This window comes from Euprymna scolopes, chromosome 24 (genome assembly GCF_053919585.1).
Source record: "Euprymna scolopes isolate OS-2025 chromosome 24, ASM5391958v1, whole genome shotgun sequence".
NCBI classification, from domain to species: Eukaryota; Metazoa; Mollusca; class Cephalopoda; order Sepiida; family Sepiolidae; genus Euprymna; species Euprymna scolopes.
The window spans coordinates 76,832,638-76,858,609 of record NC_136505.1 but is presented as its reverse complement, the minus strand read 5'-3'; the positions used below and the strand labels follow the sequence as shown (position 1 = coordinate 76,858,609).

The 25,972-nt window shown below is 39.1% G+C and overlaps 3 protein-coding genes across 3 annotated transcripts in view; 2 read left to right on the top strand and 1 right to left on the bottom strand.

The window, feature by feature from the left end:
* LOC145246779 (integrin-linked kinase-associated serine/threonine phosphatase 2C-like) overlaps positions 1-19,761 on the bottom strand; it is a 148,718-nt gene extending 128,957 nt beyond the window's left edge. The window contains exon 1 of the mRNA XM_080108572.1: positions 18,634-19,761. The gene's annotated coding sequence lies outside the window, so the exon portion shown is untranslated. The remainder of the gene's footprint in view (positions 1-18,633) is intronic.
* Positions 13,166-13,837, top strand: LOC145246515 (uncharacterized). Its single transcript, XM_080108127.1, has one exon. The coding sequence runs from the start codon at positions 13,166-13,168 to the stop codon at positions 13,835-13,837; it is 672 nt and encodes a 223-aa protein (XP_079964253.1).
* A 40-nt stretch (positions 19,762-19,801) lies between the features above and the next one.
* The window catches only part of LOC145246776 (CDK5 regulatory subunit-associated protein 3-like), a 107,893-nt gene continuing 101,722 nt past the window's right edge, over positions 19,802-25,972 (top strand). The window contains exon 1 of the mRNA XM_080108562.1: positions 19,802-20,028. The gene's annotated coding sequence lies outside the window, so the exon portion shown is untranslated. The remainder of the gene's footprint in view (positions 20,029-25,972) is intronic.

Sequence of the window (25,972 nt, the reverse complement as noted above, 5' to 3'; positions counted from 1 at the left end):
ATCCAGAGCCCGAATCTGAAACAGTGAATGTACCTCTTCGCAGAAGCACACGCACTAAAAGGCCACCCCCCCCAGTGCTCTCTATGTGATCATCAGATCAGGGGGGAGTGTAACGTGCATCCAGGAGATAAGCGCCCGCGTGTTTGCATGTTGTGTGGGTACGTGGGAGAGACGGATGAGGGGAAAAAGACTTACCTCGAGACCAGCTCAGCGTTACCGACCAAAAATAGAAAAGAAAGACCAAGATGGCGGCCGCCGTCTTTTGTAAATTATGATGTCTCGCAAAGTCACACGAATTCTCGGAATATGCAAATTTAGCCGGCCTAGAACGACGATAAAAGCGGGTGAGGGGAAAGACGTGGGGGAGGGACGATTGAGTTGGCTGGGGAATCGTGTGGCTGTTGCTTCTTGTGCCGTGTGAGGATATTTTACCGTTGTTGGAATCCATGCAGAACCGGTGTAAAAAGATTATTGAATTGCTGCAACATTTATAACATCTTTTCCTGAACTTACCGTGTTAAAGAGAGAGAGTCGAGCGCCATCTTAAATTTTTCCTTACACATTTCTGTTACAAGATAGACAATGGAGAATCGTATCTGAAGGTTGTCATGAGTGGTGGCAACTGCTGCTGTGACTAAGCAGACCGATGCGGCAGCGGCAGATTCTGTTGCACTTCCCGCAGGGATACCCTCTGTCATGCTCTGCCGATGCTGCTGCTGATGCTGTCCTTTTGCGCCTGCCTCTCTTCTCCTCCCACTATTTATCTCTTCTCTCCTCGCTCAGTCGGACACATTTCTGGACTTTGACCCTCCAAGAGTTATGGTCTGCTGCATAGGATTCAAGGTCAACAGGGTTGATGTTTCCGGATTTTAAGGTCAACAGGGTTGATGTTTCCGGATTTTAAGTCCTTTTTGCACACATCCTTAAATCTGAGGAGTTGGTCTACTGGTTGGTCTACTGCCAGCTAAGAGCTCGCCATACAGGATGTCTTTTGGGATTCGGCCATTCTGCATGCGAACGACGTGCCCCAGTCAGCGCAGACGTCTCTGGGAGAGGAGGGAAAACATGTTTGGAAGATTTGAAATGGAAGTACATAACAATTAAACAACCCGGATGTAAGCGTGATACAGAAAATAACACACACGCTATCATATTAATATATTGATGAGTTGTTTGGAAAAATATAATAAATTAGGTGTTATAATGCAGTGTTGAGTTCGCCTTGAATTATGGGGGAAATGGTTGGGAATAGGGGTGTTAGATTATAGGGCAGTGTTAAGAAAATATTAGGGGATGAATTTTGAAGGGTGTGAAATTTTTAGGAAAGTGGAATTTTGTAGTGGTTTTATTTTTAAATGTTTGGAATTATTCGTGGAGAATATTACGCATAGATATAGAGATGGGGAATTTGAAGGTTGACCACAATTACATTTCTAAGAATTTTTCAGTTAATAAAAAGTGTGATAATTAAAGAGGATCAGATAATCTCAAAGGAGTAAAATAGATAATTAAAAATTAAGAATTTAGGTAATCTGCTTGAAAAGTTATTACTTTTCAAGCAGATTACCTAAATAACAGTTGTAAATAAAGTAAAATGTAACAGTTGTGAGTTTCGATGGGCAGTGTAATAGTGTTAAGAGTGTGCAATTCTTTAGGTTGGAGGCGGTTTGTATCTTCAGTAGGGTGTGAAGTTGCTAAGAAGGTGGGATTTGTAATGTCTACAAATAATTGAAATTTCATTTCTAATGTTTAATAATTTATCTCTATCTTTAAAGCTAGTAATAAAAATTTTTTCATGTAAACAAAGGAAACATGTTTCGTTTTTTTTGTTTTTTTTACACAGTGATCACCACTTATCAAGGCCCGGAAGCCACTCAGGGATAAGGGTTATTGCAAGTACATTACGTTAGTGTGGAGATTTGATGAAGTGTTTACTTAAGGGAGCGGTTCATTAGGAATTTGTTAAGGTTGGACTTGAAGACATCCAAGTTGTAGTCCGGTGGGAAGCAGGCAGACGGAACAGAGTTCCACAGGCGTGCAGTTCTAAGAAAGAAGCTTTGTTCATGGAGTTCTATCGATTGTTTGTTCATATATATATCCAACAATGAGATGAATTAATTATATATGAATAAATTACAGATTAATTAATCTTGTGGTTCACAGTCTTACAAAATATTGTTGGGGGGAAATATTTTTATACTAGCAGAACCCGTTAACTGCTGTTGTCAGGTGGAAGCATGTATAAAAATTAAACTACTGTTGTTGTCGGTCGCCAATCCCCAATATCCTAATGTTAAGAACGGCTTTTGGAATAGACCCCACCCCAACCTCCTCATGTTATAATGTCATATAGAATAAACACCTCCCCCAACCTCGCCATGGTAAGAATGGCTTTCAGAATAAATTTTATGAGGACGGGGGGGGGATTGTCAAAGTATTTGCCCTAAATTTAACCTTGATATTCATTATCGGCATACCCACCCGCAAAAGCTATAAACCCAAAAAAGAAAGAATGGGGGGGGGGGACCAATGTCAGGAGAGAAGTAGATTTGTTTATCGCATGTGCGTAGAACAGTGAATTACAATGCATAATGCATGTCATTATATCTTGAAAACTACTTGTCTCCGCCAAAGTTAAAAGAGATTGTCTTATTCAGTACAGTCGAAAACCTTAAAAAGTTGCCATTTGTAAAGGAACTTGTTGAGGTGGAGCTAAGGTAAAAATTTACCTAAAAAAAAAGTTAATATCTGAGCAGTGTCGATAATGAGCCCAGAAAAGAAAAGTAAACAAAAAGCAAATATATAGCAAATAAGTATATCCATAGGCAATTTAATAACGGAAAGGATAAATTTGTAGTTTAGCGGCGTAAATTATTTGACAGACACAAAAATTATAAAAACTGGCATAAATTTAGTCAAATAAAAAAATAATGCAAAAATAATGAAAATGAAATTTTTCTGGTTTTATTTCAGCCTTTGGTTCTAATAATGTGTTTTATATAAAAAGAAAAGATTTTATGATCTGTTTGTCAACAAACAAATCATCCACAGTATAAGTTCATTAGACGCATCCACAGTATAAGTTCATTAGACGCATAAAATATTCCCAAAAATAAGAATAATATAATAAAAATGCCCCCCCCTTAGAAAACAACCGAAAACAAAACCAAAAAAGAAAGTATGATCATGTAAGGGTTGAAAAGACGCTCCAAAATCAAAAAATAAATAATGGAACCCATGCATTCGTTTCTGTTCTATCGATTGTTTGGCACTGTTTTACAATTTGTCATTCTACAAAGGGACACAACTCTTGCTTACTAAAAAGATTTGTTCATTTTTTCATTTCATAAATTACGATGCTCGATCTGACGATATTTTTTATTAAATCAAAACATTAAAAAAAAAATTCTTTTAAATGTAACAACAAAGTTGATAACATTAATAATACAAAAAGCTCGAAGCTCATTTTTTATTTACTAGAAAGTCGCCCATAATTTATTTGGACATACATAGCATTTTATTTTACAGAAATAAAAAAAAAAATTATTTTTTATGGCAAAATTCAATATATTTAATATAAATATACATGATGACTGTTTTTGCTAATTGGCAAATTCACATGCATCGGTTGAATTTTGCCATATAAAAATAATTTTTTTTTCTGCGCACTGCATAATACCAAAACAAATGGGATTTATATCCTCCAAGCTTCTACTGTTGCTAAGGAACTTTGTCATTCCTTCTGGATGCTGGATTTGACAATTTTGGAGTTTACCTTCAATATTAAAATCATTAACCAGTATGGAATATAAAAGAAATATTCATCTCTATTCCCAGGGCACCACTCGAATCGTGTACCTGAAATGCATGCCCTTTTTCTTATTTAATCCAATTCTCCCATTGAATCACCTTAAAATGATGTTCTTTTCTATGTTCCTTTAGAAATATTTTTAATTAATTTGCAATATATGTGCTGAAAAGCAAAATTATGTTTATCCATAATGAATATTTTGCTGGTAAAGACATTTCCTCTGAAGAGATGAGCCTTATATTGAAAATCCATGGATTAAGGAAAGAACTTTAAATGTTGTGTAACAATAAACCAGAGACATTAAAATTTATGGATAAAGAATGTTTCAGTTACAAAACATTTGTTGTATCCATCCACGCAAATTCTGTCAAAGTAAAAAATAAGTCTGTACCTCTAGTTCAAGACTTTCTATCCAATTAACACTTGTGAAGTGCCCCTTCTGAGATTTGCATTATTATCCGATCATGATAAATTAATTTAAAAAAAAAAATTTTCTCAGTTCGTGTGGAAGCCCGCTAGGGTGCTACGTGCCAGTTTGTATTCAATTGACTTCCTCTATCAAAAAGAACATTTTAAAGTGGCAATAACAATTATCTGCCCTTCTTGATTTAAACATGGTCTATGTGTTGTATAAAATAGATATCAGATGGATAGATAGATTTATTTAGCAATCGGCTGTCTGTCGTTGTAAGAAATGGTGGGTCAGAGAATTTCAGCATATATTGTTAACATGAAAAGATGATCAATTCAACATGTATATATATGTGTATATATATATATATATAATTATTTATTTATCTTTTTTTTACTATAATAATTAAATACCTACAGACATCTTAATTTTAAATGTTCATTTACGTCAGTCAGAGAGTGATCTAATCGTTATACGATGATCTATGCATAAGAGCTAAATTGACCGACTTTAATTCAACTGAAAGTGCTCAACGATAATAAACGAATTTCTTAAAGGGGCTGTCATATATATATATTCCTTTTTTATTTTAATGAACAGAATCAAAGAACGAATAAGTAATATATACAAATTTCAAAAGATTATAACATATATTTAAGTTCATAAACCTTTCTTCTTTTTTCTTCTTTTTCCTTGCTCTCTCTTTTTTTTTTTTGTATATGTATATGTATAGATATATGTCTCGTATACCAAACTCTCAGTAAAAAAAAGAAAGACAAGTTTACAACAGATAATTTACAAAGTTGTGCCCCTTTCATTATCATTTCCTTTTATGTCTTTTTATAATATACCAAGGGAGGCCACTCCAGTAGAATTTCCCGTTTATTTATTTTGTTTGTTTTATTTTATAATTGACAGATGAAAAGAGTAAATGATAAACCAACCTTTATTTTATGCTGATGGACATCAACTATGGTTTTCTTTTCATATTTCTCATGATGTTAATCTTACCAGCGGAGTTGCTTAGTTAGACAGAGATCCTAGGATCCTAGGAATCCCTTCTGCAATTAACTTAATTAAATTCTTAACCGTTAATTTTCTCTGAAAGAAACCCTGAACACATTTTTTTCTGAATTTTAAATATATCAGCGTTTTTTTCCTTTTTATTATTTTGCTCTTCGCTGTTATTATGGAAAAATATATAATGTCCTCATGACTACACATAGTTCAAAATTACTAACATTTATTTCTAGAACACTCTTTATAAGAACATTCAGCATCATTGAATAACATAATCTTTTTCTCACGTGTTGAATCAGCACACACATATTAAAATACAACACCACAAAAATGATTTGATTTATTTTTGTTAAATAAAAGCATATTATGAACTTTTAAATTTGTTTGACCATTATGCAGATTTCTGACATTCTTTTTTTTTGTTTACAGTGAGGTGCGAGCGATCTTGATCTGTGTTCACGCCGCTGATATGATGCTGGCATAGATGGACATCGGCCATTCCTCATTACCACAAATACATTTCATAACATAACGCTGTTAGAATGAACCCTTACATCGTATATTTCTTGTTTAATAAATAAATTTTTGTTTTAAAGATTCTATATTTTACTGCAAAAATTGAAATATAATACCTACAATTTATATATATATATATATATATATATATATATATATATTTGATTTGACCAATTTTGTAATGATTTCTGTTTCATTATCTTTACATGCGGATTTCCATTAATGAAAACAACACAACGTGTACACATGGTTTACAGGCATCTTATTTATTCTCGCACCATCATCTCCAATACAGGTCCATCACCGCCAAGGGACATTACTCTAGTGGTGTAACCTGAGATTAGTTCCTCATGCAACATCTTCCCCCTTTTAAGACAACAACAAAGAAAAAAGATCCACTAACAAAAAACAGAAAATAACAGAAATACAAAAACAAAACAATGCTTTGTCCTTGTGACCTAGGCCTTCACTGGACTCCGGCCCACCAGGGATTATTCTGCCCTTTTCACTTGGACTCAATTAGTTCATATAGTCTTTGAATCTAGCCAGATTCCTTACTAGTCTCCCTGAACGTGTCATCCTCATTCCTTCAGTATTTTGGTTTGCTGGGGATGGCGTCGCCAGCCTCATTCCTTATCTTCTATTACTTTCGAGCCGAGGTGTTTGTGAATTACAAACCCCTTCTGTACTTGGCAGTTCAGTTATTGGTGCCTCCTCACTAGGCCTTTGGTATGACTGAGGGATCAATGATGGAGATTGGAGTGCTTCTGCTGTTTTTTTAAAATCCACCCTATTACGTCGGAGCAACTCCCCATCAACTTTGACATGGTATGACCTCTCATCCAGTCTCTGCCACACAACTGCCTTCTTCCACTCTCGCTGACCTTTTGTGTGTGGTTTAATACGTACCACATCTTCATGTTGCATTGGCTGAAGTGGTTTGACTTTCTGGTTGAAATAATGCTTTTGCTTTCTGCTGTCCCACTGTTTTGCTTAGATTTTTGTGTAGTTCTGGTCTGAGTAGGTCCTCTCTGGTTGGAAGAAGTGTTTTTGTTCTTCTTGACATTAGCTTCTGCGCAGGTGATAAGTGACCCTTGGCTGGCATATTCCTGTGATCCAGCATCGCTAGGTGTGGATCAGCCTTATCTTCCATTGATTTCCGGAAAAGGTTCTTTGCCATCTTTACCGCAGATTCTACTTTTCCATATGCCTTGCTATTGTAAGGACTGACGGGTGTATGTGCAAAACACCACTTTCTTGCAAAGGTGGAGAATTCTTGACTACTAAACTGTGGTTCATTATCAGTGACCACCTGATCTGGTATCCTATGTCGTGTAAAATGGTGCTTAAGCTTAGTGATCACCGTTCTAGCTTGTGTAGTCGGGAGATGGTCAATTTCCCAGAAATTACTCATATAATCAACGGTGCAGAGATAGTCCCTATCTGCAAAGCTAAAGAGATCTACTCCTACTTTTGCCCAGAGTCTCTCTGGAATTTCATGAACCATTAATGCCTCTGCAGGATTGGCTACCTCATATTTCTTGCACGTTGGGCATTTTCAGACAAAGTCTCTGATGTCACTATTCATATTTGGCCAGTATAAGCATTCTCTTGCTCTTCTGCAGCATCCTTCGACCCCTAGGTGTGTGGAATGCAATTTTTCTTTTAACACTGCTCGCTGTGTTGTTGGTACTACTACTCGGTTTCCTCTGAATATTAATCCATCTTGTACCGTCATTTCATTCCGCATGCTGAAATATGGTCTCACCTCTGGATCAAGATGTACTTTGTCTTCTGGCCATCCTTCCACAATTACTTGCTGTAACATCTGCATACATCTGTCTTCTTTTGTGGCTGAGCACAATTCGAGCAACCTTCCCTCTGTTACTGGAATATATTCTGTTTCCTGGACATCATCATCATAATCGATACATTCATTGCTCACTCCATGAATGTATGCCCTTGATAATGTGTCTGCTAGGAACATCTTACCAGGATGGTATAAAACAATCACATTGTAAACTTGCAACCGCATTAACATATTTTGCAGTCACTTTGGGCATTTCCCCAATTCTTTTTTCATTATTGCTTCTAATGGTTTATGATCAGTCAGTACTGTAACCTGTTGACCAAATGTGTATTGGTGAAACCGTTCACAGGCATAAATCACTGCCAATAGTTCTTTCTCAATCTGTGCATATCGGGTTTCTGTGTCTGTAAGTGCTCGTCTAATATATGCTAAGGGTTGACCTTCTTGTAGCAATGCAGTCCCCATTCCTTTCTCACTTGCATCACATTGAACGACCAATGGTTTGTTGGGGTCATAGTATCTCAATACTGGTGCTTCACTCACCTTTTGATTTTCTCAAAAGCTTCTTCATGGATCTGAGACCACGTCCATGGCACATCCGCCTTTGTTAAGTTGCGAATTGGAGCCATCACGTCAGAGATATGGGGCAGAAACTTTGCCAAATAATTCACAAATCCTCCCAATCATTGCACTCTCTTAATGTCTGTTGGCCGTGAAATGATACAGATGTTTGCCATAAATTCATTTTCTTAGCATTCAATCGTATCCCACGATCACGACATCTTTGCAACAGCTTTCTGAGTTTTCTATCGTGGTCCTCTATTGCTTCTTCCATCGTTTTACCAATCCCAACCACCAGAAGATCGTCTGCTTTGTTGATGATTCCTTTCAAATCGGCCACATTATTATATAGTTCTCTTTGAAATATTTCCGGGGCTGGAGCAATTCCAAATGGTAAAACCTTCCATCGAAACCGACCATATGGAGTGGTAAAAGTGGTCAAGCGACTGCTGGCTTCATCTAACTTCAGGTGCCAAAATCCATCCCTTAGATCAAGAGTTGAGAAAACTTTGCTATCAGCAAGTTCTGGGAGGAGATCGTCCAGTACCGGTAACTGGAAATGCTCCCGTTTAAGAGCCTTATTTAATGGTCTGGGGTCAATACATATCCGTAACTTTCCATTTGTTTTTTGATTACTAGTGATAAGGCACTTACCCATGGTGTTGACTCGTTCACTGGTTCAATTACCTTCTTTTTGACAAGTCTTTCTAATTCGGCTTTCACTTTTCCCTTGATAGCCACTGGTATTCTTCGAGCCGCTGCAACATGTGGTGTTACATTGGAGTTCACCTCCAGATGAACCTCTCCAGGTAACGTACCCAATTCTTCCTGGAATACATCCTGAAATTCAGATATGATGCTCTCCGGGTGCTAGCTGCTGTCTTTTTGAGATATGTTTGCAACCTCTTAAATTTGTCATTGTTCACACTAATGAGTGCCATTTGCTGGATGGCATTCGCTCCAAGTAGTGGATGAAAGTCTTCCTTTACAATGACAAACTTCACTGCATACTTGAGCCCGGTTTTTGGGTTTATCATTTTTATCCGACGTTCTCCTAATGGTTTTATTTGTGACCCGTTCCACATGACAAGGGTCTTATTGGACTGCTCAAGTGTTTTTCCTGCCACATGTTTCTCGTTCAGGATGTTTACTGAGGTTCCACTATCTAGCTGAAAAACAACTGGCTTTCCTTTGACCATCATTTCTGCCTTTATCACTTCAGGTCTGGTGGAATTGATTCCTTCTTTTGTGGTCACACTGTCCATCATTACTGCTATTGCTATCATCTTGTTTCCCAACAAACCGAATATTCTTTTTTCTTGATTTGCATCTTTTTGCAAAGTGGTGCTTTCCATTGCATTTGAAACACATCTTCCCAAAAGCTGGACAAAACACACGCCCTACACCCTCTGGTAAACTTCAATCATTACTGGTTCTTACTCCCAGAATTCAATTTAACTTTTAACCAGAATTCATTTCAACTAATTAACAAAATTAATTACTAAAATGCGTAACATTTAATGGCTTCGCAGACCACATCCTTTAAGGAGACTCAGTTAATGCCTAGTTATCGCACGAGGAATTCTGTCTTTTTTTTTTCCTTAATATTTCCAGGTGCGAACATCACGCACCTGATTTACTCGCAATGGAAAAATCCATCTAAAAAAAAATCACTTTTCCATAATACACTTCACTCAGTGATGCTAATAATTATTTCTAATTATTCTTCGTTCAGATTGCAGCCTCTTTGACCCTTATTTCGCAATCAAGAAATCCTTCCTGACTGAGGCAAAATTTTAATTCCTCCAAAAGTCAATTTAATCGCCGGAATGAATCCTTCTAATTATTCTAAACCGAACTCAACTAAAATTTGTTCAGTTTAATTACGAAATCCTTCCAGACTGAGGTAACAAAATAATTCTGTTGTTTTTCAAAAATTAATTGAACTCTCAAAATTTAATATTTCCAATTATTCTCGTTTGAATGCATAAAAACACAACTCTGAACAGTTTAATTCTCAACAACAACCATTAATATCGATTAATACAGATTAATTCAGCTAAAATGTTTCGTCAAAGTTCACGAATGGCTTAAAATAGTATTCTCGTTTTTTTTCAAAAAAAACTTTTTTTTTTCAACCAAATTCAATTACCAAAATTCTCCCTTCACAGTTTACATGTAACTAAAGTCAAAAATCATTATCATCAGAGCCAACCCGCTCTCAACAGAACTCAACAAATAGTCACTTTAAAATAAGTGAACAAAACTCTCTACCCTCATATTAACTATTCTCGAAGCAGGGTACCCCCTTTTCCTTCTAGTCTCGCATCGGGTGGGTCATGGGGCCACACATCATCCCATTTCTGATTTTTCGCTCCCCAAGTGGCAGCTATTCTCTCACAATTCTCATTTAACCTCAACCACATGTCACTCAAGGTTACTCTAACCCTTTGTTGTTAGCCTCTAGTGATATCAACCAGAATCAGGCCAGTTTCCGACCCTGAGGAATCTTTCTGAGCTGCCGGGTTGTCTCTTGATGTCTTTGTCAGTCAACATCGTCGAGTGGCTGCTAAGGCTTTCTCTCCTTCATCGTAAAAAGTTAATTCCATCCTGACCTCTGCCACCAGCACCATTGTTCCCTGACGCCATGCACACCCCCTCCTTGTTGTTATAATGCCCGCATCTCGTGATCCCTTCTATGCTGGGATAGCAATTAAACATTCCCTTTTACGTCTTAACTAGACATTCTCACAAGGATTTATTTATCTCATCAGTATTATTGATTATCTTTCTGCACCCCCATGATACTCAAATCCACCACAGTCTCTCATCAATTCAACTAAATCAACCTACGCCCTTATGATACTCAAATTAGGCAGATATACACAGTATCAATCAACTTCAACAAGAGAGAAAAATTACAAACAACAAAAGAATAATAATAAAAACAATTATGAAATCACTAACAGATTTTAAACAGAAACCAATAAACTTTTTCACTTTCTCTTTTTCCTTTCAAGCTTTTAATTCAATAAAAAAAAAATATATATACAAGATCTCTCAATCCCCAAAAAAACGTTCAAGCAACAACGATTGGTCAATTTACTTCAGTTTTTCTTTTGTTTTTTTTTCAACACACTACCACTCTCTGATTTTTACTAATCTAACTGTGCCTGGTCGCTTCACTACTCATGACGACGACCCCTCTTACTCCCTTAGATTTACTGATATTACTATTCGCTCTAATATTACATTAAATTCACAGCGACAAGCAAAAACACGTTTTCTTCTCCTCTTTTTAAAACACACATATAATCGTTCTTACTCTCTCTCTCTCTCTCTCTCTAACAAGGCCAATACGCACAAATGACAACAGAGAAAAAAAAAATGTTGCCTACCGTGATCTAATATATTTCTTCTGTTTCCTCTTCATCCTCTTCTTCTTCGCCATGCGCACCTGTAGTCAACTTTCGATTTCTCTCCTCTCTCTGTCACTGTCTCTGCGTTTCAAACTGTATTCTTTTCTTCTCTTCCCTTCTCTCAAGGTTTTTTTTTTCAACCGAGCGTTTCTTTTTAAAGTTTTTTTTTTCAAAATGTGTTTTTCGCGTGTGCAATTTCTTTTTCTGATTTAAAGTCTTTTTCAAACATGCATTTTTCAACCGGGCGTTTCTTTTTAAAGTTTCTTTTTTTCAAACGTGCTTGTTTCTATATTTTTCAGTTCTGTCTTTCTTTCCCTTTTTTTTTTCAAATGTTTGTCTGTCTCTTTCTTATTACGTTTTTTTCTCCTGAGTTCGTTGTGGAAATACTCTTTTTTTTTTCTGTCTTTGTTTTTGTGTTAACAACAACAAAAATGAGAAATATTAAGTCTCACCCTTTTTTCGGCATATCCTTGTCGCGGCCATTAATAATGTAAGACCTTTTCTGGAAACTTCGGCTCTGATCGTCTGGTCCTTCTCAGAGGATTGTTACATTGAATCCTGTATGCTGAAAGTAAATATTGAAGCCGCAGACAGAAAGAAAAACAGACACGTGAAATTCTACTCTACGAGAATTAATTCGCGAACTTATGTACAAATGTTTTTACAAATATCATTCAGTTCTTAGTAAGTCTTTCAAAGTCTCAAATCTCTCTTCACAGTCTCAAATCTCTCTTCACAGACAGCATCACACGGGTGGAGGAGGGGTCACGTCTTCAGGGAATGGCAGGCTAACTTTGAGTTTCATGCACAAAATCCCGCTGGCAACTGATTTGAAACTCCTTCGGAAACTGACTAATTTTGTGTGACACTAGTATTAATAGTAGTGTGTGTGATCGGGGTGGAAGTTTCCCAAGCCAATCAGATCACTCCACGACATTACGGAAAAAAACCCAGACTGCGAGTGTGCAATTCAGCCTGAGATCTGGGATTCAAGTCAACATTAAAATCCCATGACCCCTAAGGTCACATTGTCAGTCTGACATCTGACTTTTGAGTTCGTCAAAGCCAGACAATTTATGCTATTGTTCTAAGTTCCTGTCATCAATTTTAAATGCAAAATATATCTCTCTGACTTCCAAACAATATCTATTTTGACAATGAAATAAAATACATATTTATATCCCTTACCTTAAGTCTTCGGGATATCTGCTGTTACCTGGGATCTTAGCTATTTTAGCATACCCGGCTCCCCAATGAGGGCAAACCGCCCCCCCCCCCGGTCGATTAGGTCACATTGAGAAAACTCGCCGCCTTGCAAGAGAGAGTATCTACTGGCTAAATATCAACAAGGATATCGAAAAAATGTGCCAATCGTGTTTGCTCTGCCAGGAACACCAGGATGCAAACAAACGTGAACCACTCGAACCACACAACATTCTATCACAACCGTGGCAACACATCATCGGACCTATGCGAAATAAATGGACGGCAGTACCTCCTTACTGTCGACAAGATACTCGAAATACCCACATGAAATGCCTACACCTGTAACCAGCAGAGCAGTAGCTGACAAAATCAAGAGCTACACATACCTATTCAAGTGACCAGACCAGATCATGACGGACAATGGCTCACAATTCACCGGACAAGCTTTCCAGAACTTTACCACATCATGGGGTATTAAACATATCACCAGCTCACCACACTTTGCTAGAAGCAACGGATTTATTGAGAGACATATACAACATGTCAAGTCGGTAATTGAAAACTGCCTTAAAGGCAAAGGTGACATACAGTTAGCACTATTGCAGATCAGAGCAACTCCAATAGACAGCAAATTACCATCACCCGCTGAACTATTATTCGGACAAGCTATACCTATGACATTACCCAGCCGAGTAGAGCCAGGAAAAGAAGAAGACCAACAACAATTAGAGGAAAGGTCAAAAGAAATGAAGAGAAACTATGGCAGTAGTATGCAATCTGTAGACCTACCACCACTTTACCCAGGACAACATGTGATCATAATAAACAAAGCCGACAGAGTGTGGTACCCTGGGACCACAGTCTGGAAGGATGATGACAACTCAAGGAGCTACAAACTCCAAATGGGACAAGACTTCGCCACAACAGAACCCACCTCCGTGCTGTACCAATACAGACCACAAGGAAAAAAGTCTACTTTTCCAACCCAACACCAACAACAACACAGAACGTGGAACAGCCATATGTACATAACGGCCAAAAACAAACCATCACACCCTACAGCAATACAAAAAACACACTAGAAGACGACCAAGTCCATGAAAGCCCAACTCGTACTTGATCTGGACGAGTCATAAAATCCCCAACAAGATTCAAGGACTAAATATAAACAACTTGCACACTAAACACTGGCCAACATAACAGACTAATCACTTTACAACCATACACTCTATCTAGCACCCACTCAGTAGAACTTTAATTAACTTAGAACTGAGTCTTACACACACAAATACATAACTAAACAGGGGGGGGGGATGTTGTAATATGAAACATCATATGCTGTGGGCGCACTAATACGTGCGGGACTACCGGAAGTTCCGGTTTTTGTACCTTGAAAAATAAACATGCTGCTCTGGCTCTTCCTGAATCAGGCTTCGTCTTCATTCCTTATTACAGATATTACTTCAATACCAATCCCTTCAACGGCTGTAATTAATCCGATCTTCGAACAGTGCTGTACCCTGTCCGATTATGTTTGTTTCATTATATGATACGGGATGAACCTTATTAAAAAAGACACCAGAAGACAAGATACATTTAAACGTGATAAGCCATGGAGCAAGTCCATGTATTTATTTTTTACTAACCACAAGGGACGCAACTCTTGTATTGTTTTATATTAAAGAGTTGACCGAAGGGGACATAACTCATAATATGACATCCCTCTTTTCCAAAGAAAAATAAAACAAAAACAATAAAAATTACATAATGAAGGAACCTTGACACTAGTACAATAGTGTGAGTGTCCAACTAAGGGCTGTTCTCATCATAAGAAAATTTTTTGACCGGATCTGGATACTTTCTGAGTTCCAGGATGAGTGTTCAGTGTTTTGTGGAGTATATTTGTACCGGGTCTGTCATTGGTTGTGTTGGGGCTGGTATGCTCCATGGGTATACAATCTATTGACGAATTGTTCGATTCTGAGGTCATCATGGGTGTGGCTGCATACGTTTTGGAATTCAGCCTTGTTTCAGACTTATCTGTTCTCAGATGTCTGCGGTTCCTGCGAAGTGACTTCCCCGATGGAGTCTGCACCGCATATGATCTTGGTTCGACACATCTCTGTGTGACGACTGCTGGAGACCATTTGCTGGAGTCTGGATCATATACGCAGACGTGTTGTCCTTCTTGTATCTCTGGTAACTCTCGGGTGTGTTGGTCATAGTGAGACTTTTGGTAGGATTGCCTTTGATGGAGGCGAGTTGCTGCTTTTTCTTTTTGGGGGGTCGAATTCTTGGGGCACTTCACTGGTAAGTTTCCCACCAGCTTTCGGTTCCATAGCAATTCACCCGGTGATGGAATTGCATGGTCGATTGGGGTTGACCGTAAACACAGCAATACCATGTCTACATCACGACTACTTGAGGCAGCCTTTTGCATCGCTGATTTTCTGGCTTGTATACAGCGATCAGCCAAAACCGTTTGATTGGGGGTACCTAGGGGATGATGTGACGTGTTCAAATTCCCATTCGCTTGCAAATTGTTTGAAAAGAGTGGAGCTATAGTGAGGACCATTGTCACTGATGACTCTTTCTGGGATCCCTTGTTCACCGAATATCTGCTTTATTAGTTTGACTACTTCCTGACTGGAAAATTCCTTTAATTTCCTCACAAAGGGAAACTTTGAGTAATAGTCCACCATCAGCAGGTAATTGTGACCTTCACTGTGGAACAGGTCAGTGGCCACTACTTGCCAGGGCCTTACAGGAATCTCATGTGGCATCAGAGGTTCTGCACTCTGGGCTTTTTGGTGCTGTTGACATATGGTACATTGTTGTGTGATGCTGCCTCTATCTTTATTAATGTTGTGCCAAAAGACACAACTTTTTGCCCGCAGTTTGCATTTTTCCATACCCTGATGACCATAATGGATTTTTTGTAGGATTTCCTGCTGCATCACTTTGGGTATAATTATCCGATTACTCTTCATCAAAATTCCATTTTCGATGGCCAGCTCATCCCGATACGACCAATATGGCTGCAAGTTTTTGCTTATTTCCCTGGATGTATTGGGCCAGCCGTGCAGGATGGTTTCACAGAGTATAGGGTCGGTTTTCGTTGCTAGCTTTATCTGTGTTACTTTTTTAGCAGAAAATTAGACAAAGTCAACTCGGATATTAAGGTCGATCTCCTCGTTACTCCTTCTGTTGGGTAGTCGGGAGAATCCATCCGGCAGGGTAATTTCCTTACCTGGGCGATACATGATGGTCATGTCATATCCTTGTAGGCACAGCAGCATGCGTTGCAAATGAGGTGGAGCAGCAATTAGATTTTTTAAGCTGATCATTTCCAACGGCTTGTGATTGCTTTCTACTTGGAATTTGCTTCCATATAGGTATGTTTTGAAGCGCTCGCAGCCAAAAACTACAGCTAAAAGCTCTCTCTCTATGTTTGCATACCTTTGTTCTGTTGCTGTTAGAGCTTTTGATGCAAATGCAATGGGCTTTCCTTCTTGCAAGAGTACTGCACCTAGACCCTTGTTTGAGGCGTCTTCATTGAATCGAAGTAAGCGAGAGACATTTCTTTGCAGATCTTATCCTTCTGGTGACTGGCAGTCCACTGGTACTCTGCTTCTTTTTTTAACAGATCTCTCATGGGTGCAGTTAAATCTGATAGGCAAGGAATGAATGGTGACAAGTAAGTGATGATTCCCAACACGTTTTGCAATTCTTTGACGTTGGTAGGGCTGGGAAGCTGCTTTATAGCTTCTACCTTACTAGGATCTGGTTTAATGCCGTTCTTGTCATAGATAACCCCAAAAAAGCTTATCTGTTTTTGATCTATTTTACATTTATCACCATTAAACCACAATCCTTCCGTTTGTGCTACTTCCATAAGCCGGTGGAAGTTGCTGTTGTGCTCCTCCTTAGTCTTTCCGAAGACGATAACATCATCTATTAATCCAATTGTACCAGGGCATTTTTCCAGTATCATGTCCATTCTCTGCATAAATACATCCTGTGACATTACCAGACCAAAGGGCATTCTTTGGAAACAGTATCTCCCAAACAGTGAGTTGAAGGTCGTTAGTAATTGGGATTCTGCGTCAAGAGGTATGGACCAATATCCGTTTTTGGCATCTAGCTTGGAGAAGTGTTGAGCACCTGATAGCTTGTGTGCTAGCTCTTCCATGGTGGGAGTCTTGTAATGACATCTCATTATTGTCCAGTTCAGATCCTTTGGGTCAAGGCATAAGCGAAGTTGTCCATTCTTCTTTCGAACATATACTATGCTGCTAACCCATTCAGTCGATTCGGTGACCTTTCTGATGATGCCTTGGGCTTCCATGGATTTCAACTCCTCTTCTATTTCTTCTCTAAGATGGATAGGGCATTTCCTCGGTGCATGTATTACTGGAGGATGATCAGATTTTAGGATAATGTGGTAGTCACTTTTAAAATGTCCTATGTGATCGAACTGACTTGCATATGCATTTTTTAATTCCCTGACGGAGTTAATCGGATCTTTCTTTTGTTGAATGGTGCAGTGGAGGCTTATCAGCTCCAAGTCTCTGAGAGAAGGTAATCCTATGATTGTAGGCCCTTCTGTTGTGACAACAAAGAATTTTAAAGTTTTCCACTTGTCTTTGTGTCCGCATTGTATGTAGATCGATCCATGCTGTATTATGTTTGAGCCGTTGTATGCCGTCAGAATCATGTGCTCTTTCTTTGTGGAGCCTGGAATGGGTTGTCCTAAGTCATCAACTCTGTTGGGAAACATGTTTCAAAAAGTTTGTAGAGGAAGCGTATTCCCTTCTGCACCTGTGTCCACTTTTGCTTTGAGTATATGAGTGCCTGATCTATTGGGAAGCTTTATTTTAAGTTCCGTTATTATTTCAGTACGCTCGTCTTTTGGCTGATGAATCGCATTAAAGTTTAACTGCTCAAATTCTCTATACATCTCCTTGGGCTCAGATTTTACTGTTCCGCTTTCTGATGTTTTCTTGTGGCTGCTTTTGGCTGTTCGTCGTTTTTGTTTAGCTGTATTTTCTTGTGCCCTCCTTTTTGTTAGTGCAGACTTTCGCCCAGTGGTTCTTTTTGCCACACGCTGAGCATGTGGTGCCCCAGGCTGGACATTTTTCTTTTTCATGTTTATTTCCACAACGTCGACACTGGCTTGTTTTTATTGCACTAATTTCCTGACAATCACCTCAAATTTCAGCCATTTGCCGCATGTGGTTAAGGGACGCTTCGTGCATCCTACCATTATTTAAGTCCTCTTGGAGTGTAAGCTCCATGCCTTTCGAAAGTAGTTTTTATAACTCCGGGTGTCTGGTGCCGGTAATCATTTGTCCAATGAGACATTCTTCAGTCTCTTGGTTATCCCTAAATCTGCATTTTTTTGCCTGTAGTTTGCATCTCGCCATGAAGTCGTTGATGCTTTCCGTATTCTTCTGTTTATATTCACGCAGATAGAAACATGCAATACGAAAATTGGTTTGGGGCTCTAGACACTCCTCAAATTTACGCCAAATTGCCTCCGGGTTCGTCCGGTCAGCATCATCGTGAAATGTCCAGGCGTTATATCGTCGTAAACCTTCCTCACCAGACAGCAGTAGAATGTGGTCGACCTGCTTCTCGACGGGAATGTTTTTTACTGAGAAATATAATGCGCACCGTTGCTTGAAGAATCTGAATGATTCAAATAGATTCTCAGACCCCCAGTGCATAACGGGTTCGCTTGCATTAGAACTCATTTTACTTCAATTTAATTATTGTTTTTTTTTATATTATTATTATACTAATACCCTTTTTTTTTTAATAAAAAAAACAAAGAAAACAAAACAATGACATGACTGAATGAAATTGGCGAACTTACTTTGTGCATCGATTTTTTTTTTTTTTTTTTTTAAGATAGCGCTTGTCGTCGTCACCACGTGCGTTTACGCGCAACATGAAGACTGATGTTTTCTTTTGCGTTCATTCTATTTGTGGATGGATTTCTTTTCTTTCTTTTCTTTTTTTTTTTTAAGAAAATCCCCGTACCTGCCACCATGTCCGATTATGTTTGTTTCATTATATGATACGGGATGAATCTTATTAAAAAAGACACCAGAAAACAAGATACATTTAAGCGTGATAAGCCATGGAGCAAGTCCATGTATTTATTTTTACTAACCACAAGAGACGCAACTCTTGTATTGTTTTATATTAAAGAGTTGACCGAAGGGGACATAACTCATAATATGACATACCCGAAAATACCAGTTCCTGATGGAGAAAAAGAACTATTAACTTTCGATGTTCAATTCCAGCTTACTTCAGAGGCAAATTAGGCATTTCCTTTTTTTGCAATGAAGAACTGTAGCAGTTAATGAACTATTTTATATATGCGGATCATTATCAATGCCGTTTACCAACATGATTCGGCAAAACAATCGGTTGGCAGAGCGCATTGATTTTAGCTGTCCCCTAAAGGATTATTTTTAACACTTTGGAAACTTTTATTTGGGCAGAGAGACACCAGCCAGCGACCAGAACAGATCTCTCTCACAGCAGTGCACTCCTAACACCGCTACTCACTCACTAGCAACTGCCATCCATCACTCACGCTCACCTACCCAACCATCAGCAGACGACACCCAGCCAGGCAGATTCCTTTGCCCTTTCTTTCTTTTCAGTTCGAGAAACAATCTCGTCTTTGTTCTGCAATAAAACCCCTTTTGTTGTTACTTGTTTCAATAATAAAATATTTGTTTAAATAATAAAAAATATTTTAAAAATGAAAAATGTAAAATAGTAACAAAATCGAAAGTAAAAAAATAAATAAATAATGGGCAATCCTGGATAACTAGCATTTGTACTTGTTTATTTATTGTCTGTTCTACTATGAATTTATTGAATTTGTTAAATAAATATATAATTCTCTTTCTATATAAAAAACAAATGTCTGTTTAAATAAACAGTGGTCGTGGATTCGTTTCGCCGAGTCGTCAAAAAAAAAAAAAAAAATCAACGCAATTCCGCATTTTCGTAACACCCTTCGTTCGTTGTTAATTTCAGTCGTCGACACAATGGATGATCTCCTCAATTGAAAACTGTATTTTAATTTGATTATGTTTTTTAAGTGTTACCATTCTAACAATTTCCTCTTTCCAGTATAGACACGTCCTCACTGCAAAGCTGTTTATTTAGATTTAGCGTGTATTTATTCGACAACCATTTCATGTATAATAAATAATTATACTTACTTAACTTTTCAAAATTAAAAAAGGTAAGTTTTTCTCAAAACAAAAATATATTCAAATATTTAATATATTTTTTGAAAATTTATCTTATCTAAGAAATTATTTTATTTTCTAGTTCAAATTCATCGAAACTTTAATTTATAAATCTTTATTTTTTAACAATTATGTAAAAATAAATAAACCGAAACTATTAGCTTAATCACACAAAACAACATATGGACTAAAAATTTACTTTAAGAGTTTATTTTGAATTTCTTAAAATGTTTTTTTTTTAAAGGCCTTAAATGTTTTTCATGAGTAAAATAAGTTCATTTACTCATACAAAGTGCACATGTATATTGACCTATTTTAGTCACGTAAATTATTTCGAGTGAAATTGGTTTCATTTTTAGTTCTAAGCAGTTTTACTTGGTAAATCATCGTATACGTGAAACGTCGAAATATAAAAACTACACCGGAACAATATAATCACCATATTTATAAACAATTCGTGCAAATATGCTAAAACGATACTTTTACTCGCGTTCATAAACTTCTAGTTGAAGGACATTTGTCACTTGTGCATTTTAACATTTCCAAGAAATTGTTTTCATTTTAGAAGTTATTTCCACGCAAGTTTACCTCCCTATGATAAGAATAGTTTTCTAAATTTACTGTGGTTTATTAAGATGCCAATTTGAGTTATTCTTTTTTTTTTTTTTGTACTCATGCAGAGAGTGATCCGATCCGTGTTGAAATAACGTTATTATTTAAAAAGCCGTTCTTAACATGGGGAGGGTGTTTTGTACCTATTCTGTACTTGAACCTTACAATTGAATAAAACACGGTACTCCTTGGGCATTGAGTTCCATGGACCAGCAAAAAAATTTGGTGCTTGCTAGGGCACTGTGCAGTGCCACTTCTGCTGTTGCTGCTGCGCTATTTTTTAAATCGTATTTCCAAGTTTGGGTTTGTATTACTGTACAGTGTGTACACATAGATTCGATAAAGTTGTCAAAAAAAAATTATATAACAAATGTTATCAAAGGCAAGATAAGTTACTTTTCTACCAAACTGGATATAATTTTCGTGTTTTTATTCAATGTAACATGTTTATTCAGCTCGAAAAACATAATGTTTGTTGGAAAATTCAAAATGGCGCCCGCTCGACTCTCTCTTTAACACGGTGAGTTCGGGAAAAGGTGTTATAAATAATAAACTAGACAAAATACTGTTAGAAATTCGCTCAATATATGTTACCGTGACATGTTGACATATCTTCGGTGTTTTTTAATAGTATTTTGTCTAGTTTATTATTTATAACACCTTTTCCCAAACTTACCGTGTTTTCCAATACATCGATAAACACTGTATTTTGTAATTGAATTGAGAAAAATTCAAACATTTAGTAGATATTGTGAGAAAATAAAAATAAAAAAAGGAGATTGCTTACTTGGTGGCGCCGGCCTCGAGGGCGGAATTCTAATCTGAGTGGTTGAGAGAACGAGTCTCTTATAGACTTGGAGGAGTAGGGGGAGGCACTATTCTTCTGTTATAAAAGAATTGTGTCTCTGACTAGCGCCAGTTCTGTTAACGACTTACTGGTGAACGGTTGGCACAAATTAGTTACTCGCTGCTCGCCGTACTACAAAACTTGTTACTCGACCCAGTAGGGGGGGTCGCTTAGGGCATCCTTTGCAACCCCTCGGAGCTTACGCTATCACCGGGTAATCTACTTTACCCTCTAAATAGTTTTTTTTTCCACATCTTGCAAAGGATTTGCTGCTTACTCTTTCGTCGGTTAACTACTGTCATGAACGTCACGAAAGAGCAGCTCCTACGCAGAAGGGAGTCATTGACTCAGAAGATTCAGGGACGACTGAAGATGTGTCGTGATGGAGTTAGGCCATCGGCGTACTCATTCTTAAGGACGGAGATTCAACAATTCATTGTCGAGTTAGAGACTTGTATCACACAGCTGGAGTTAGGCTCCTTTGATGAGAGTACACCTGCCGAGATTGAGGGTGCTTGGCTGCCTCAACTAAAAGATTATTATGAAGACTTGGGCGATTTGGATCAAGCATACCGACAGCCAGAGCCCAGCCCTTACTCAGAATCTGCCTTTGAGTTCTCAAGGGCTTCTGCAACTACCGGGAGAGGTTCTTCCTTCATTGTTAAACCCCCACGTATACAGATCACAGGGCCTACATTTAGCGGACAGGAAATGGAGTCCGACCGCATGAGTTTCAGAAACTTCTTGACTAGGTTTGAGAACTGCGTGATCGGCATGGCCAATGATGCCGAGAGGTTGAACTTCTTGAAGTGTTCACTCTCAGACAGAGCCTTGAGGCTGGTAAATCACCTGAGTTGCACTGACACCAATTACCAGCAAGCCATGGCTATACTGAAGAGGGAGTATCTGGACCTGGATGAAATCATTGACCAAATATTCCAGGATATTCTGGACTATGTACCAAAGAAAGGTGGAGCCCTTTTTGAGCTGGGGGACTTCGTTTCCAGGACGGCATCGCTGTTGGAAGAGCTGGGGAATTCCTTTTCGTGTGACTTTTCTGTGGACGATTCTGGCGGAGCCAGACTGATGGCTAAGATTCTGTTTAGGAAATTTCCTCTCGAACTGAAAGGCGAGATAATAGCGCTAACAAATAGACGGGTGCCACCTTTGTCCTCCATATTGAGACTAACTGGAGAAGCAATAAAGAGATTGCAGATTAAGGGCGGTGTCTCCACTGCAGTTACATCAACAGTAAGACAGAATACGTCTCAAAAGTTTGGTAGGGGGAACGCTATTACTCCTTCTTTTCATGTGGATGTGAACAATGCAACTTCAACCGGGTATTCCCGCACGTTGCCACCCATTCTCTCAGTTACATTCTCTTGTGGACCAAAGACAGTGTCAGTGAATTGCCTACTGGACACGGGTAGCGGGCGGACATATCTGGCGGCAGATGTACTGAGAACTTTGTGCCCAATCGAAACCCTTGGTGTCAATTGTCAGCTGAGATTGTCTACCTTTCTAGGTGAGTGTCAGCGTGGGTTCACAGAGGTAGTCCTGGGAGTTGACTTGGGTTCTGGAAGGACAGTGACATCTCCTGTCTTGGTAGCCGATGGTATGGACTTGTCGGTTCGAGTGGCCAACCTGGAATCTCTATTGCGTGTCTTTCAGGATGCAAAATATGCTTTGGCCGGCCAGTTTGAGACCGGAAAGGATTTAATACCGATCAAGGGAATAATTGGGTTAGACCTGATTGAACACCTGGACTCCTTAAAGCTGATCCCGTGTTTGAATGGATGGGCCTTTGCAACCCCGCCTGGATTGGTCCCGTTTGGAGCAGTGGACTCTTTTTTCTTGGAAGATAAGCCCCTCTCTGAGGTTACTCACCTCTCGTTTAATTCGGTAATGGAACATACCCCCCAGGTCGATTCATCACATTTATGTTTTGTCCTTGAAACACAATCAACATACCTGGATCCCATGGCGGAGTGCTTTCCTGACAGTATGGTACAAAGAGGACTAGAACAAATGTTTACGTTGGAATCTCTGGGGCTTCCCAGTCAGGAGGACTTTTCTGATTACGATAAAGTTCAGATGAAGCGATTTGAGGAAACGGTAGAGCTTCGGGATGGAAGCTATTATGTGGAGCTCCCCTGGCATCACGATAGATTAGCCAGAGTCCCCTCTAATCATGCAACTTCCTTGCATGTTTTAGACCGGGTAGCAGCAAACTTGACTAAAAGAAAAATATATGATGAATATTTGGAGGTGTTTCGTCAGCAACAGGAGGACGGTATAATTGAAGAGATTTTTGTCTCCCCTCAGGAGTTCGACAAATATGTGTGGATACCACATAGACCAGTTTTCAAGTCGGACCCTACGGCAACTACCAGGATAAGACCAGTGTTCAACTGTAGTTTGAAGACAGGAGATGGATTATCGCTGAACGAAGCAGCATATTCTGGCGTTAACTTAACAGGGGACATCTTAAAGTTGTTGCTGGCCTTTAGAGCCAACAATTATGTGCTACTAGCAGACATTCGCCGAGCCTTCCTAATGATTCGGCTTAAGCTGGAGGCGGATAGGAACTGGTTTTGCTTTTTTCTTAAACAAGGAAATTGTTTGCGCTGCTTCCGCTATACCACCTTGATATTCGGGTTTACTTCCAGCCCATTTGTGTTGGGGTGCATCTTAAAATTACATGCGGCAAAATACCCTCAAGATGCTTGCCGCAGAATGATGGAGGACCGGTTTTATGTGGATAACCTTGTGGCATCCGTGGCAGACGCGAGTGAGCTTACTACATTGTATTCCCTTGTTAGAGAGCGTTTGCTGGAAGGGGGCTTTATTATCCAGTCATGCAACTCAAACAGTCAGGCGCTCCGCAATAGGATGAAGGAGGATGGTACTCTAAGTATCCATGAAGAGGAGTGGGAGAGAGTACTGGGCTACCGATACTCCCCTCATTCGGAGGAGTTGTATGTCGCTCCGGTAAAGTGCAATCCTGACGTGACAACTAAGAGAGGTGTTCTTTCAGAGTCAGCTAAGGTCTTCGATCCGTTGTCCCTATGTCTCCCGGTTACTATCCGCAGTAGAGTGCTAATCAGGTCCATGTGGAAGAATGGTGCAGGTTGGGATGATCCACTCCAGCCAGCGATCTTGAGCGATTGGAGAGAGCTAGCCAGGGACCTTTCAGGGTTGAGTGATTTCCGTTTTTTGCGCAAGGCGCTTATGGCAGGGCTACCTGGAGATATGTACCTGTTTTGCGACGCGTCCAAGGAAGCATATGGGTTTGCCGTGTATATCGTACAAAATGGTCGGTCATCCTTATTATTTGCGAAAGCTAAGGTGGCACCTATGAAGGACAAGACTTTGCCTGTGTTGGAACTAATGGCCGTTTTCCTCGCCTTCAAGTGTCTCCCCACAATCCTGGACAATTGTGAAGGATTTGTTCCCGAGAATTTGTGTATAGCCACGGATGCACAGGTGGTCTTGTCCTGGATTTTATCTCAAAACATGGCTAGCAAAAATGTTTTTGCAAAAAATAGACTTAAAGACATTCTGCAGATGAAAGTGGAGTTGGAGTCTCGCTATGGCTTGAAGACTCTCTTCAGATATGTTGATAGTACACTCAACCCGGCGGATTTGTTAACAAGAGGATTAACATTGAGAAAGTTCCAATCCAAGATGGAATTTTGGTGTTCAGGCCCTTCCTGGCTATGCGAAGGAATATCTCAATGGCCAGGACAGGATATGCCCTGTTTGAGTGAGATATGCCAGCGAATGACCCGCAGTTCAGCAAATTGTTCCTTGATCCATGATCAAGAGTACACTTCGGCCATACCTTTTCAGAGGTTTTCCTCATTCTCTGGTTTACTGACTGTTACTGCCTTGGTGTTTAAGTTCCTAGCCATCCGATTTAATCGACAATGGGACTACAACTCTAAGGCAGCGATCTACCTTATGAAGACAGTGCAACGGCAAGAATTTCCCGTGGAAGTGGAGTACCTAAAGGAGCCGAGTGGTAAACCCATGCCAGTTAGGGTTCGTGCTCTGGATCTTTTTCTGGACCCTGATGGTTTGATTCGATCTAGGGGAAGAATCAACCAATCTTCCCACTTTGGTTATGAAGTTAAAAACCCCATTCTGATAGGGAAACATCATCCTGTTACCAGACTCATCATTTTAGATTGTCATGAAAGGTGTTGCCACCTTGGAACTGGGTCAACTCTAGCGGAGTTGAGGCGAAGCGGTTATTGGGTCCCGCAGGGTCGACAAGCTGTGAATAAGGTACTGGCTGTTTGTGCCAGATGTAAACGTTATAATTCAACGCCAGTGACGCCGAATGCTGCTGCTGCCCTGCCGTCGCACCGTACCGATTTCAGAGTCCCCTATCAACACACTGGGATTGATTTTACTGGTCATCTTTGGGTGAGTGACGGGAAACGAGATACGAAAATGTACTTGCTCCTGTTCAC